This window comes from Lagenorhynchus albirostris, chromosome 1, assembly GCF_949774975.1.
Source record: "Lagenorhynchus albirostris chromosome 1, mLagAlb1.1, whole genome shotgun sequence".
Lineage (NCBI taxonomy): Eukaryota > Metazoa > Chordata > Mammalia > Artiodactyla > Delphinidae > Lagenorhynchus > Lagenorhynchus albirostris.
This window is the reverse complement of record NC_083095.1, coordinates 78,263,880-78,279,583: the sequence shown is the minus strand read 5'-3', so window position 1 is coordinate 78,279,583 and position 15,704 is coordinate 78,263,880. Positions and strand designations below refer to the sequence as shown.

Below are 15,704 nucleotides of genomic sequence, written 5' to 3'. Positions count from 1 at the left end.
GAAACTGATGGGGGGGCAAAGATGTGCTCTTGACAGAAATTTGTGGGAAAAAAAAAACTGATTTAAACTAAATCCTTTCAGATAAGAGTCTACTTAATAAGCCTCTGATAAGATGGCTTTCTCCACCTTCCAAGGATTACTGCTCTGTTACTTCAGTGACCTGGAAATCACAACAGATTATCTTAACTCTCGGCCATCTGATGTTATTTGGAGCCATCCCTGCTGGTACTTTTTTGAGTAGTGATGTATGTAAGAACTCATTTTGGCCCATGTAGAGTGTGTGTTCTCCCAGCCACAGTTCTTCCTTCCACAAGTTCTGTAAAGAATGTAAGAAGTATTTCCTTTCACAGGTCACGCTGTCCAGATCAATGACCTGTCCTGATCTCTGTCATCTTAAGGCGTGAATATGGTGACTCAGATGGTTTTCTTTCTACATTCTGGGGGTTGAAGTGATTACCTAGTAACCTGCTCTTATTCTACAGTTTATAGAGGTTCAATTACAGCCTTTATCAATCTACTCTGAGCTAAGTATTTATGAAGAATGGATTTATGTATATCTGCAACATAGAAAGATGCTTTGATATCCAGGAGACCTGACCACAGGCATGCACTGTAGACCAAAGATGCATCTTACCACATTCTGGTACAATTTACCAATACTAAAAAGGATTTACACAGGAAACCCATGTGGCGGGGCGGGGGGGGAAGCCTGCAGGCACTCTACAAGACTCAGGTTGTTTGTTCATTAATTAAAAAAAAAATTATTAACACCGATTATGGGCCAGGCTAAGCCTCTATTATGTTGAGACAAGAAAATGCATAGGACCAGACTGACATAGTCCCAGCTATCACGAGGTATGCAGCTACATAGATAATTCTTTTTGCATTCAATGTGCGAAATCAGAGTTATTGTGTTTTTTAAGCTTGGGAAATCTACTCACTTTTTACTAGAAAACAGTTTCTTGATGTTAAGAATATCTTTAATCTCAGCCGGTCAAAGAACCTCAGAAGATAAATGAGGACTAACATGGCTTATTCAGATTTACTTTGATTTGGGTCCACTCACGGATGCTAAGTAAAACTAATGGAGAATGAGATAAGGCCAAGTGTGGGACAGTGTTGGTATTGGAACCAGGTTAGGTTCCAGGCCTCCCCGCCAAAGCTATAAATACAAATGACCAATTTAACAGCATGAAAAGACCACCCTAAAGATCTATACCTGGGATCTAATCAGTTGTTCTGCGCCTTCTCTCAATTACAGGATCCCTGCCACGTTTATGGGGACTTTTAATGCGAGCATCACATTTTTGAAGGCCGTATCATTATGACCATGTTTGATCTGAGGGTGGAAAAACATGAGCTCAAATAATGCCTGCACAAGGTCACTCTGAACGGAGCTGTAAACTGGAATCAATAAGAGACTACTGTGGAAAAGAAAAACCACGTCAGGGAAAGGGCTCAGATGCCATGGAGGCTGCAACGCTGAAAAGGGGTGCCGTTAAAATTACTTTCGATTCTGCGAGGAAAGTGAAATTAGTTAAGAACAAGTTTTGTTAAGTAACACTATTTAAGGGCCTTTGGAGAAGGGAAGAATGATAAAAGACAGAAGGACAGGCACGTCATCTCCGCTTGACTGTGGCAACAGGATATGATTTACGTAAGAACATTAAATCATCATGATGGTTAGAAGAACTGAACTGCAGCTCATATGAAAATCAGCCTAACCATGAACCAACTGAGTCACAACGCATGTGTATGACTTCTCAGGCGTAAAGAAGGCAATTGCTTAAGACTTTCCGAGTGATGGGCCCCTAATTGAAAACTGGCTTTCCTGCTAAATACTACGGAAGTACGGAAGTATCTTTTCTCATTTATGATTATTATATTATACCCTGTGCTCAGATACTCCACAACTTCTCATTCTCTACCCCTTCTTTGGGGTATCTCATTCACTCCTATGACTTAAACTGCTATCCTCTATAAAGTCTCACCCAGCACTCTCCTATGAGCCCAATATTCTACCCGTGTGTCTCAAATGTATGTCCAATCAACATGCCCACAGTTTACGTCATTGTATTCCATCCCAAATGGGTCCTCCACATCGGTATCCAGCCAGTTATTTGAGCGAGGAAAAGGAGAGTTATCCTCTTCTCCTCTGTTTTTTTACTTCTCATAGGTCATCTAGTCCTGTAACTCCAAAAAGCTTTATTGTTATGTCCCTTCCTTTCTTATTTTTACTGTGATTGCTTTTGCTCAAGTTCTTACCATCGTTTGCCTGGACTGCTGTAGGAGAGTTTGACGGACTGGATTCCAGTCTTTTATTGTCCCAACTCTTATTTATATTGTCTTAGTTATAATGTACTTCTTTTTTTAAATGTATTTTTTTAAATTTATTTATTTTGTTTTATTTTTGGCTGTGCTGCACGGCTTGCGGGATCTTAGGTCCCCGACCAGGGATCGAACCTGCGCCGTTGGCAGTGACAGCGTGGAGTCCTTCCTAACCACTGGACCTCCAGGGAATTCCCTATAATGTATTCCTTAACAACAACAAAAAGCAAAATGATCCCAACACACCAACATCACAACAAACAAATCGAACGTGAGCATGTCGCTCCCATACATACTATTTTTCAAAGGCTCTCAGTGGCCTGTAAGACAAAGTTCAGATTCTTTAGCAAGTCACATTGTGACCCTCCTCTCCTTTTGGGTCGTGTGTTCTTTCCATACGCCCTGTGATATAGCTACACCAAGTCTCTTGCCATTCCCCAAGCACGTCATGTCTTTCATCCTGAGCTTTGCAGTGTTTTCCTCTGCCTGGAATGCCCTTTATAACTTGTCTGCTGAGAATTTCTAATCTTAAATTTCCTCATCTGGACAACAGGGTGATAATAGTGTTTACTTCAGAGAGTTGTCATGAAGACAAAGTAAAATGACCTGTTCCCCAAGGTGCCTGGTATATAGAAGCAACCACCAAATGTTCGCAGTCATTGTCACTGCTTGTCATTGACATCACCGTCATCTTTGTTTTTTTCAGATCTGAACAAAAACATCTCCTTTGCTCAAAATCTTCCCTGACTTACCTGGAAGTGTTAGTCATCCCTCCTCTCTGCTCCTATACGCCTAATTACAGTACCATCTTACATCAATTTCGAAATGGATGGAATTTTCATCGTTTAGCATCTCTGACACTGGGGTCCCTCATGTCGTCTATGACGTGTCATGGTTTAATCGGCAGCAATTTCTGTTTCTAAGTAGTACTTGGAATAATGGTGTTTCTTATGAGTGGCATATTAGATGACACCTACACTCACGATAACTGCCATAAAAACTTGATTATCCAGAGTGGGTAATGCACATTTATAGATGAGAAATCTCACATTTTCTATGAATCTGTGAACCATCTCCATAAAAATAAGGGACTACTACTTGGAACTCTACAGTAGCCAAGAGCTATTTCATTTGTATATACTGCAGTGTAGCAAGGCACCGCCTCCTGAACCACAGAGGCGTAGCCTGATGAAGTAGCCTGCCGCCACCTCCTTCAGGTAAGCGCCCCTACCTGAGAGCCAAACAATGGCCAGACCCAGAGCAAAAGTGGGGAGGGGCTAGCGTGTGATACTGGGTCCCAATAACCCAGGATTTAAGCTGAGAAGGTAAAGCGATAACATGGAGAGGAAAGTGAAGGAATGTGATGGGAAAGGCCAAGGGATCTTACTTCTAGACAGCCCTGTCCGATAGAGCTACAACGCAAGCCACAGATATAATTTTAGATGTTCTCGTGGCCGTGCTTAAAAATGAAAAGAAACAGGTCAATTAAGATTAATATTATATTTTACTTATTTAACCCAATATATTAAAAATACTATTTTACCATGTAACCAATATAAAAAAAGCAGAAATAAAATATTTTGCATGTTTCTTGGTACTGTCTTCAAAATCTGGTGTGTGTTTGATTTGTGCAGCACCTCTCCGTCTGGATTAGCCACGTTTCAACTGCTCAGCAGCTGCATGTGGCCAGTGCCTGACACACTGGGCGGCACAATTCTAGACTGTTCTTTCAGTTAACTAATGAGTCAACAGTAACACAGGTATTTCAACAGTGGCTCTTTTCACCACATGACATTGGCAATGTTTAAGATTTATTTTTATATTTTAAAATTAAGTTTAGAATAGTAATTTTCCTCCAAATTCTTTTTGTGTCTCATTTTGGCTGACTTTGTTTTAACCATAATTTGAGGCTATTCCTATGTCCTTCCCATCTTCCCTTCCCTCTGTTGGTTAACGGAGAGGTGGCTCCTTTATTCAATTACAGACCTTTCCCCAGTAAGACGGTCCTTGAGAGAGGGACGAGGGGTCTGTGGCTCATCTTAGGATCGCCAGCGTCTGTCACAGTGCCTGACACATAGCGGGCTCTGACGAAATACCTTTGAATACCCATTAAGAGGTGAACTAAGCTTGACAATAGTGGTTCTCAACCTGGGCTGCACACTGGGGTTACGTGAGGAGTGAAAAAAAGAAATGCTGATACCTGGTCCCACCCCTAGAGATGCTAGTGGTAGGTCTGGAATTTGGCCCGGGTGTTGAAAGTTTTAAAATCTCCCCGAGGTGATCCTAGTATGCAGCCAGGGTTGAGAACCACTGCTCTAGGGCTTTCTTAGAACAGCTTATTGTGGACACATCCTTGCTTTCCTGACTCAAGGTCCAGTTTGCCTCAACTCGATTCCCTCCCTCAGAGCAGATCACACTTTCTTAAGAAACCTGGTAGAGAAGAAGCTAAAACAGAACTTCCAAGAGTGACTTGCAAATTCCTTTTCCAAGGCATCAAAGATTTTCAGTGTTCTAAATCTCTTCGTATTTATCTTCTTCCAACAAAAAGAAAAAATTTCACAACATAAGTGTTTTAAAATGTTAGCTAATTTGAAGAGGAAGGATCCTAAGGCCATTACAGTATATGAGCCAATAATACCCAGACATAATCATTGCAGAATTTTCTAGATATAGAATAATAGCAATTAAATATAGAAATGGATAGCCGAGATATGGAAGCAACCTAAATGTCCATTGACAGATGAATGGATAAAGAAGATGTGGTACATATATACAGTGGAATGGAATATTACTGAGCCATAAAGAAGAATGAAATAATGCCACTTGCAGTAACATGGATGGACCTAGAGATTATCATACTAAGTGAAGTAAGCCAAAGACAAATATCATATATTGCTTACATGTGGAATCTAAAAAAATGATACAAATGAACTTATTTACAAAACAGAAAGAGACTCACAGACATAGAAAACAAACTTACGATTACCAAAGGAGAAAAGCGGATGGGGAGAGGGATAAATTAGCAGTTTGGGTTTAACATATAACAAAATAGATAAACAACAAGGACCTACTGTATAGCACAGGGAGCTATACTCAATCTTTTGTAATAGACTATAAGGGAAAAGACTCTGAAAAGGGATATATATATTCACTGTGTTTTATATTCACTGAAACTAACACAATATTGTAAATCAACTAGACTTCAATAAAAATTAAAAAAAATTTTAATTTAAACAAATAGAAATGGGAAAAAGAAAGGAATGGAATTGAAATACACATGAGCCTCATTTCAAGTTCCCTATACATATATCAAAAGTAGAAATTATTAATTGGGGGTCAGCAAAGGGAAATATCTCGTGCGCTTCTTTACGCCATTTAGGTTATATTTACATAAAATAATCATAAAGCAATGCATCTACTTTAATAAATCACATATAAAACCTAATTTTAGCCACATAACCCGTAAGTGTTGGTATTACTATCTGCTCTCAAAATGATACTTGGCCTGATGGCATTATGGCACTACTTCCATCATATATAAGGTTCAGCTATGGCCAAGAGAGAATTCTGACTTCTGCTTCAACACAAATGAGACCTCATCCAGGAGGAGGGAGCAATGAACTCTGCACCAAGAGACCAGCTGGAATGAAGTTTCTCTGACTCATGGACTGAGAATTTCCCTGCCAATTTCCAAGGTGGTTTGGCCACACTTTACCCTGCTTAATGGTCTTTTGTTGATGGTGTGGTATCATGTAGCTTAGTAATAAACAGAAACAGCATGCTGATATACCCCTAAAGGTTCCTACATGCATTTCCTCTGGCTTTCTAGCACAGACAAAAGACCCCTCTAACTACCCCACACTTTTTTTTCTTTATTGAGATAGTATTGACATGCAGCTTTAGATTAGTTTCAGGTGGACAACATAATGATTCCTTATACGTATACATGGTGAAATGATCATCACAATAGGTCTAGTTAACATCTGTCAGCACGCAGACTTACACATTTCTTTCTTGTAATGAGAACTTTTAAGATCTACTCTCTTAGCAACTTTCAAATATACAATACAGTATTATTAACTACAGTCACCATCCTGTAAGTCACGTTCCCCATGACCTATTTATTTTATAACGGGAAACTGTGCCCCACACTTATTTTTGTTTTACATCTAGGCTGAATTTGAGAAACCAGAATAGGAAATATCCAAAAGGCGTTAAACTTTCACGTTCACTACCAGGGCTCAACAAAAGTTCCCTAGTCCTGCCAAAACCATGGAGGAAGGAATATAACTCGGTAAGATTTTTAAGTCAGTACTGGGTCTCATGCGTATCACTTCCATCCGCTAACCCCAGAGGGCTGACGGTTGCCAAGTGATTGGATGTGTGACATTCACCTGGCCCCAATTTTCCTTCCTGAAAAGAATGGAAAATACAACACAAGTTTCCAAATGGCTACACTCGTAAAACCAGAAAGATAATCACCATCCGCCTGCACAACTGCATAAGCCTTGCATGGACGTCGTCTGTCAGTTAACAGGGACTGAGGATCCTCTTGGGATCCGTGCAGAGACAAAGAGAGAAAGGCTTCTCTCGCAAAGTTTACAGACACAGGGGTGACGTTAAAGGATTTAAAATCTCACAGCAGATTTAAAAGGTGATATAAAGGTTACAGGACAACTCCATCTAAGTTGAGTACGGCTCCACCATGGGAAGATGGTCTAATGGAATCGTCTGCCAGTGCTCAGGCGGGATGCACGGGGCGGTGGGTGTCAGAGAAAGACGGAGAAAGGAAGGACGTTTCAGGACGTCACGCCTCCTACCTTTCTGGAAGAACTCTTTGAGTCTGTCCTTGAACGGCTGCAGATACTCCTTTGGTGACTCCTTACACACCACTGCCATCTGTTTCTCACTTGCTGTGAAGAGAAGGTGGCAGTTAGACTTCCTCGAGAACACAGGCTTGCTGAACTTGTGCTCTATGCTCTACACGTGGGTATTAACAGTGCAAAATCCTTATGCATCATCGTTTATCCAAATTACAGGGGAAAGAGCAGAAACAAACAAATAATTAGCTCACTTTACACCGTTCTTCAGGAACAGGGAAATGCATCACCTTCAAGTTTTGTTTTGTTTTGTTTTGTTTTTAGAGACACGGCAAAACCTCTGACTTGGGACAGGTGAAGTACTCTGCTTTTGGTCTCTCCAAAATAGAGCCAAGAACTATTCAAGGACTAGTTCTAGGGAATTAAAGGCCCAGACCCTCTTCAGATTCAAACTCTAAAAGTGGAGCTTAAAATAGATTTTGCAGAAATTCTCACCAAACTGGCGATTCCTCAAGGTGACACCCACATCCCAGCATGAGAACTAACCCCAGGTTAGGGAGGACCGATTCTCTCTTCACTCCCATTCACCTCCCCTTCCCATTAACACGTGTGAAACATTTTATACGTAATTTACTTCAGACAGGATATCTGGAATTTACAAGAGGTTGTTTTTTTTTGATAATCAATACCCCTCAAATTAGATAGTTCTGACTTGGTGACATGGAGGCCACAATAAACCGTCATAAAAAGCAGTTAACCCAGGCAAGAGGCATTTTCTCAAGGTTTCTGTATGTTTGTACCAGTGGCAGAAATGCATTGGGTAAAAAAAGGCTTCATTTCTCCAAAGCTAGAGCTGAGTCATGATCACTTTTGTCTGTTGATCATGGCCAGAAATTACTGACATGTCCTTATTCAAGAGAATATATTAAAGCATCAGATTTTCGCCCGGAAGTCATGCCACCTGCTTCCAAAAATAGAGAAAGATATATTCTTGGAGGAATTTACAGAAGCACAGAGGTAAGGCATTTTGGAAGAAGACGGTTAGAAAGGATTCCTTTATTTATGTTGGGAAATTTGTAAACAAGAACTTGGTGTTTCCAAAACTAGCACCCCAGAATGTTTACTATGTAAGGCAATCCACAAGCACGTCAGCACTGAAGCACAAAAAAGGCAAAAGAGGTCACTCAAGGGTCCCTCGGAATTAGCTGCCTGACACTTTCTCTTACAATATTGCCAACTAGATTGCGGAAATACTAGGCATCTCTGGAAGACTACCAGATTGTGCTGAAGATGAAAGCATGATGTGATGGAACTCTGTCAAGTTCAGCATCAGCTACGTTCCCAGAATCAGCTCCAGGGATTCCCACCTGAGATCACGAGGCTGATCACAGGACACAAGGGCCTAAGTTTAGGCTCTTCCTATTGACAATGTTATTTTCCAAAAGTTTTTAATAGACCTTATTTTGAATATCTGTGATTAACTATTCTGATAACCATACCGGTGCTATCTAGGAAACCCTGTCCATTGGGACACAAAGACTCATTTCTTTTTTTAAAATTATCTATCTTACCCGGAACACATTCCTTAAAACCAGCCAAAACCATCATTTCAAAACACTCCTTTCCACACCCCCCTACGTTTTTACCTTTATTTTTCAGTGTATTTGTCCTCTCTACAATGACTACTTAATAATTTTCTACTATTATCAGATTTCCCTTTACCTCTTTCCTAGTAGATGGGCCTGCGGCCAAACGATAAGTACCTCCCTTCCCACCACTATTCTGTTCTCAAAATAATGGCTTTGGGCTAGAGTGATATCAAGGACAGAGAGGAGAGGGACAGGGTATATAGAGCTGGAATCTATTTCGGAGGTAGGACAAATTGCTGATGCAGTCGATGTAAAGTTGAGGGAGAGGAAGGATGAACAAGGTGTGGCTAGGAGTGCCATTTACTGAGATGGGGGAGAGGTGAGTGTATTGGTTTTTTTGTTCTGTTCTTTTCTTTTGTTTTAAGGGAGAGGAGATGAAAAGTTAACTTTGAAGCTTGTTTTCCCTGGTCTCTGCGAATTACAAGGCAAGATCATCCACTGAAAACAAAGAGGGAAAGGTACACAAAAAAGATGAAACTCTTAATGGGTTCTCGTTGCTCATTCAACTGAATTCAAACTCCCAGGCCTGAGATTTAAGGCCTTTTCCATGATGGTACCATTCTACCTTTCAGTTCTATTTCCCCATATATTTGACCGATGAAATCAAAATTATGCAATGTTTCCAACTTATATAAACCAGTGTTCCCAGTTCCATGCCTTCATTCATGGGGTTCTCTGCCCATCCTGCTCTCATCCCAAACATACCTTCTACCGCATTTGACAAAGTCCTGTTCATCCTAAAAAAGTTTCTCTGAGATGCAGCCACCACCATAAAACCTTTCCAATCCAAAGATTTTGCATCTTTCAAACATCTACCTTCCAGAGAGCATTTATGTTTTACCTTTAATTATATTTAGTTGTGTATTTCTATTAATCCCTGCAAAGCCATTATGCAGGATTCATTTACACATCTCCAAACTTCTCCAGAGACCTCCATGCATACCTGGCCAAAGCAACAGATCTCCTCACCTTAACTAGCTTCTTGTGCAGAGGAAGGTGGAAAAAAAATTAGCAATGTTGACCCAGACTCCGAGCGGGCTCTCCAGGGGTGCAGTATGACCTCCTTGTCTCTTTACTCTTTTCCCTCCTTCCCAGGAAGGTACATCAAGGGGTCCTAGTCTCTTCATTCACAAGCCCTGTGACTGTCCCAAGCTGATGTGAAAGGGCTCAGTGTATTTTAAAGACCCTCCCCACCCCATAAACATCCACCACTTCATGCTGTAAGGCACAAGAAGGTCATTCTCCTGACTGAGCAGTTATGACAGCAGGCCTAGAAGCAGGAGACTGGTCAGACACACTTTGGAAGAGGCCTGCTTTCAAGAATCTACCGTTTTCAATGAACTTTCATGACCACATAAGCTTTTCTGATGATATCCAGCCATGATTCTGAGAACACAGGAAGCCATATTTATTCTCACAATATAAATTGGGAGAGGCCTTTAAATTCTTTAGCCCTCTACTACATTCAAATTCCAACAATTCCGTTTATAGAGAACTATTTTTCACGAACACAAATAATATATGGTGAGGCCTGCATTTTGGTAAGAGGACATCCTTGAAGCCCTGCCAGTAATTTCTTCAAGGTTACTTCTCCCTAGCAAACGCAAAGCCCAAGGCAGAGCTTCTTTTCCTAAATACACAAGCGAAGCCTCCACCTCTGCCTGAATTAAAAGGGTTGATCACTGCAGCTCTCCCTTTGTCTCATCTGTGCTGCCAGAGCCCATGGGGTCCATCAGACTGCCCAGATTTTATGAGGCCAGGTAGTGGTATGGCAAAGGGCTCGTGCTTGGATCGAGACCTACCTGAGTGCAGGTGGGCTGTAGCTTTTCTCATCTGCAAAATGGGGACCCCCTTCCTCATAAGCAAGATATGTGCATTGTGAGATAATGCATGTAAAGTGGTTTGCAAAATGCCTGGCACTAGCAGGTGGCGTCGTATTTATTATTTGTCACTTTTATGCCTTTGGTTGAAACGTGTCATAGCCAGAACAGCAAGAGAGTCATGGCTAGGGATTACGTGCTACAAATTCTACACTCTTATTTAAAAAAATATGCCCCAGTGCAAATCTTCTGTTTGGAACAAAGAGATGATGTTTTTTGTTCCCTTGCTGACGGTTCCACCACCCACTCTGAGAATTCAAGGAAGAAACTCCTGGAGAAAGATGAAGCAAAATGTGAAGCAAGTGTCCTGGGCCTCCGAGCTTCATGGTTTTGAAATAAGAAACACTGAAACCAGCGCAAAGGAGAGCAGCTCCCCTGCTGTGCCCGAGGCCCTCTCTGCACCCCAACGGGCACAGCCTCCCATGTGGCCTGTTACAATTAAACTTCTCCACACGATCAAAGCAGAGGGCTGCCCTCTGACTGACTGAGCACAGTCGCACATTCAATGGCCAAGCAGCTTGCCCGCTCCAACTTGCTAACTTGGCTTATCCAGGATGCATTCTAGCAGACAAACAGGAGACCTGAAGACTAATTAACAATGACACTGGAGACTGGCAGTGCATAAAGGAAAGAGGTCCCTGACAAATTCCCAATGTCATTAATTGTCCAACCAGAAGATGCTTATGCAATATTGCTAGACCACCAAGGTTGCCTCAGACACAGGCTGTGCCAGGAGTTCCAATGTTAAAAGCCAAAGTCACCCAGGTTCTTTTTCTCTCTCCTTTTTCTATTAAATTTGACAGAATTAAAGTACATATTAATTCCTGAAGTTAGTTACTAATAGGTGATCATTGTGAGAGATGAATAATAAAATAATTGACACTAAATTGAGAGTATTCTCAATTAAAGGCTAAGAGCTTGTGAAGCATTTAAAATACAGCATATAAAATATAGCCAATACTTTATAATAACTATAAATGGAGTATAATCTTTAAAATTGTGGGTCACTGTATTGTACGCCTGAAACTTATATAACATTGTACATCAACTATACCTCAATGAAAAAATTTAAAAAATAGCTTAACTGCTTGTGAAGCATTTTAGAGAAAGATATAGTTTTGAATGTTTTAAGATTTCAGATACTAGACTGGTTAGGTCATAAGTGGTTGTCTGTATTTTTGGTTTTTGACCTTTAAGAACAAGGAATAAAGTTATTGAGTAACTGAAAAAGCATGGGCAGGTTATAAGGATACAGAGGCAGGGCCCAGATACAGTTCATCAAAATGTAATACATGTTTAACCATTTTAACAGCTCAAATGTGTATGCACATTTTTAGGAATATATGGCACATGTCTCTTGCTGTACGAGTTGAAGGACCTATGGGCTTAGTAATGAAGTCAGAATACATTTTTAGAGAAAAGGAAAGATGTATCTAGGCTCTGCTTTTTAACCCTGGGATTCTCTCTTTTCTCCTCTGTTGACCTAATTCCTACCCAACCCCTCCATGGTTCTGTGCTAGTTCTACCTGTTCTTCAGTTTTACAAGAACTGTCCTTTCCCTGAGCGCCATGCTCAAAGGACCACCACAGAGGATTGCTGAAGCAACATAAAGAACTGAGAGGCTATGAACAACTATATGTCAATAAAATGGACAACCTAGAAAAAATGGACAAATTTCTAGAAATGTACAATCTCCCAAGACTGAACCAGGAAGAAACGCAAAATATGAACAGACCAATTACCAGTAATGAAAGTCAGTCAATAATAAAAAATAATTCCCTTGGGCTTCCCTGGTGGCGCAGTGATTGAGTCCGCCTGCCGACGCGGGGGACACGGGTTCGTGCCCCGGTCCGGGAAGATTCCACATGCCGCAGAGCGGCTGGGCCTGTGAGCCATGGCCGCTGAGCCTGCGCGTCTGGGGCCTGTGCTCCGCAACGGGAGAGGCCACGACAGTGAGAGGCCCGTGTACCGCAAAATAAAATAAAATAAAATAAACCTTAAAAAAAAAAATTCCCAGCAAACGGAAGTCCAGGACCAAATAGCTTCATGCATGAATTCTACCAAACATTTAGAGAAGAGCTAATATCTATCCTTCTCTATTACCCCCCACCAAAAAAAAAAATGCAGAGGAAGGAATATTTCCAAACTCATTCTACAAGGTCAGCATCACTCAGATATCAAAACCAGACAAAGATATAACACACACAAAAAAATTACAGGCCAGTATCACTGAAAAACATAGATGCAAAAATCCTCAACAAAATATTAGCAAACTGAATCCAACAATACATCGAAAGGATCATTCACCATGATCAAGTGGGATTTATCTCAGGGCAAGGATTTTTCACTATCTGCAAACTGATCAATATGATACACCACATTAACAAATTTAAGAATAAAAACTATATCATTATTTCAACAGATGCAGAAAAAGCTTTTGACAAAATTCAACACCCATTTATGATAAAAAGAACTCTCCAGAAAGTGGATATAGAGGGAACATACTTCAACATAATAAAGGCCATATACTGACAAGCCTACAGCTAAAATCATACTCAATGGTGAAAAGCTGAAAGTACTTCCTCCAAGATCAGAAACAAGACAAGGATGCCCACTCTCAACACTTTTACTCAATATATTATTGGAAGTCCTCGCCACAGCTATTGGACAAGAAAAGGAAATAAAAGGAATCAAAATTGGAGAGGAAGAAGTAAAGCTGTCACTGTTTGCAGATGACATGATACTCTACACAGAAAATCCTAAAGATACCACCAGAAAACTACCAGAGCTCATCAATGAATTTGGTAAAGTTTCAAGATACAAATTTGATACACAGAAATCTACTGAATTTCTACATGCTAACAGTAAACTCTCAGAAAGAGAAATTAAGGAAACAATTCCATTTACAATCACATGGAAAAGAATAAAATACCTAGGAATAAACCTACCTAAGGAGGTAAAAGACCTGTACCAAGAAAACTATAAGACACTGATGAAGAAATTGAAGACAACACAACAGATAGAAAGATATACTGTGTTCATGAACTAGAAGAATTAATGTTAAAACAATCACACTACCCAAGGCAATCTACAGACTCATGTAATCCCTAAAAAAAGGGCACTGTCCATAGAACTAGAACAATAACTTTAAAATTTGTATGGAAAGAGAAAAGACCCCAAATAGCCAAAACAACCTAGAGAAAGAAGAACAGAGCTGGACGAATCACGCTCTCAGACTATACTACAAAGCTACAGTAATCAAGACAGTATGGTACTGGCACAAAAACAGAAATATAGCTCAATGGAACAGGACAGAAAGCCCAGAGATAAACCCACGCACATATGGTCAAGAGTATACAACGGAGAAAGGACAGTCTCTTCAATAAGTGGTGCTGGGAAAACTGGGCAGCTACATATAAAAGAATGAAATTAGAACATTCTCTAACACCATATACAAAAATAAACTCAAAATGGATTAAAGACCTAAATGTAAGACTGGAAACCATAAGACTCCTAGAAGAAAACATAGGCGAAACATTCCTTGACATAAATTGTAGTAATATTTTTTTGGATCTGTCTCCTAAAGCAAAGATATTAAAAGCAAAAATAAACAAATGGGACCTAATTAAAAGGTTTTGCACAGCAAGGGAAACCACTGACAAAACAAAAAGACAACCTACTGAATGGGAGAAAAATATTTGCCAGTGATATGACTGATAAAGGGTTAATATCTAAAATACATAAACAGCTCATACAACAACATCACAAAACCAAAGAACTCAATTTAAAAAATGGGCAGAAGACCTGAATAGACATTCTTCCAAAGAAGAAATACAGATGGCCAACAGGCATATGAAAAGATGCTCAACATTGTTAAGCATCAGAGAAGTGCAAATTAAAACCACAATGAGATATTCCCTCACACTTGTCAGAATGGCAATCATCAAAAAGACCATAAATAACAAATGTTGGTGAAGATGTAGAAGAAAGGGAACCCTCATACTGTTGGCGGGAATGTAAACTGGTGCAGCCACTATGGAAAACAATATGGAGGTTCCTCAAAAAACTAAAAACAGAACTACCATATGACCCAACAATTCCACCCCTGGGTATTTATCCGAAAAGAACAATAACACTTATTCTAAAAGATACATGCACCACAATGTTCATAGCAGCATTATTTACAACTGTCAAGATATGAAAGCAACTTAAGTGTCCATCAACAGACAGATGGATGAAGAAGATGTAGTGTATATACAATGGAATTCTACACAGCCATAAAAAGAATAAAGTTTTGAAATTTTGCCATTTGCAGGGTATTATGTTAAGTGAATTAAGTCAGACAGAGAAAGACAAATACTATATGATATCATTTATATGTGGAATCTAAAAATATAAAACCACCTAGTGAATATAACAAAAAAAAGAAACAGACTCACAGGTATGGAGAACAAGCTAGTGGTTACCAGTGGGAAGAGGGAAGAGGGAAGAGGGGAGGGGCAATATAGGGGTAGGGGATTTAGACGTACAAACTACTATGTATAAAATAAATAAGCTGCAAGAATATATATATATATATATATATATAGTACAACATAGGGGATATAGCCAATATTTTATAATAAATGAAATATAACCTTTAAAGATTGTGAATCACTATGTTGTACACCTGAAACTTATATAATATTGTACATCAACTACAGTTCAATAAAAAGAACGTGATTTTAAAAAAAGAACTAAGAGACTAACACAAACTAAAGCAAATGTTTGTGTTAACATCAATGGGGTTTATGTGAGAGATACAAATCAGGGTTAGATTATAAAGGGCATAGAACGCTAGGAGTTCATTCTAAAGAAATTCATTCTATAAATATATCAATTCACCAAATAGCTATTGCGTGCCAACTGTGTGCCACAAACTGTACTCGGTACTGGGGATACATCAGTGAAAAAAGAAAAAAGACTAAAACCTATGCCCTCAGACATTGTAGTGCATGGGTCACCAACAAAATTTCTTAATGGGAATG

The 15,704-nt window shown here is 39.8% G+C and overlaps 1 protein-coding gene across 2 annotated transcripts in view; it reads right to left on the bottom strand.

Annotated features, from left to right (window-relative positions):
• FMN1 (formin 1) overlaps positions 1-15,704 on the bottom strand; it is a 397,262-nt gene that overhangs the window by 92,301 nt on the left and 289,257 nt on the right. For both annotated transcript variants that reach the window (XM_060146914.1, XM_060146923.1), the window contains one exon: positions 7,149-7,241. In XM_060146914.1, the coding sequence (XP_060002897.1) occupies positions 7,149-7,241 (93 nt within the window). The remainder of the gene's footprint in view (positions 1-7,148; positions 7,242-15,704) is intronic.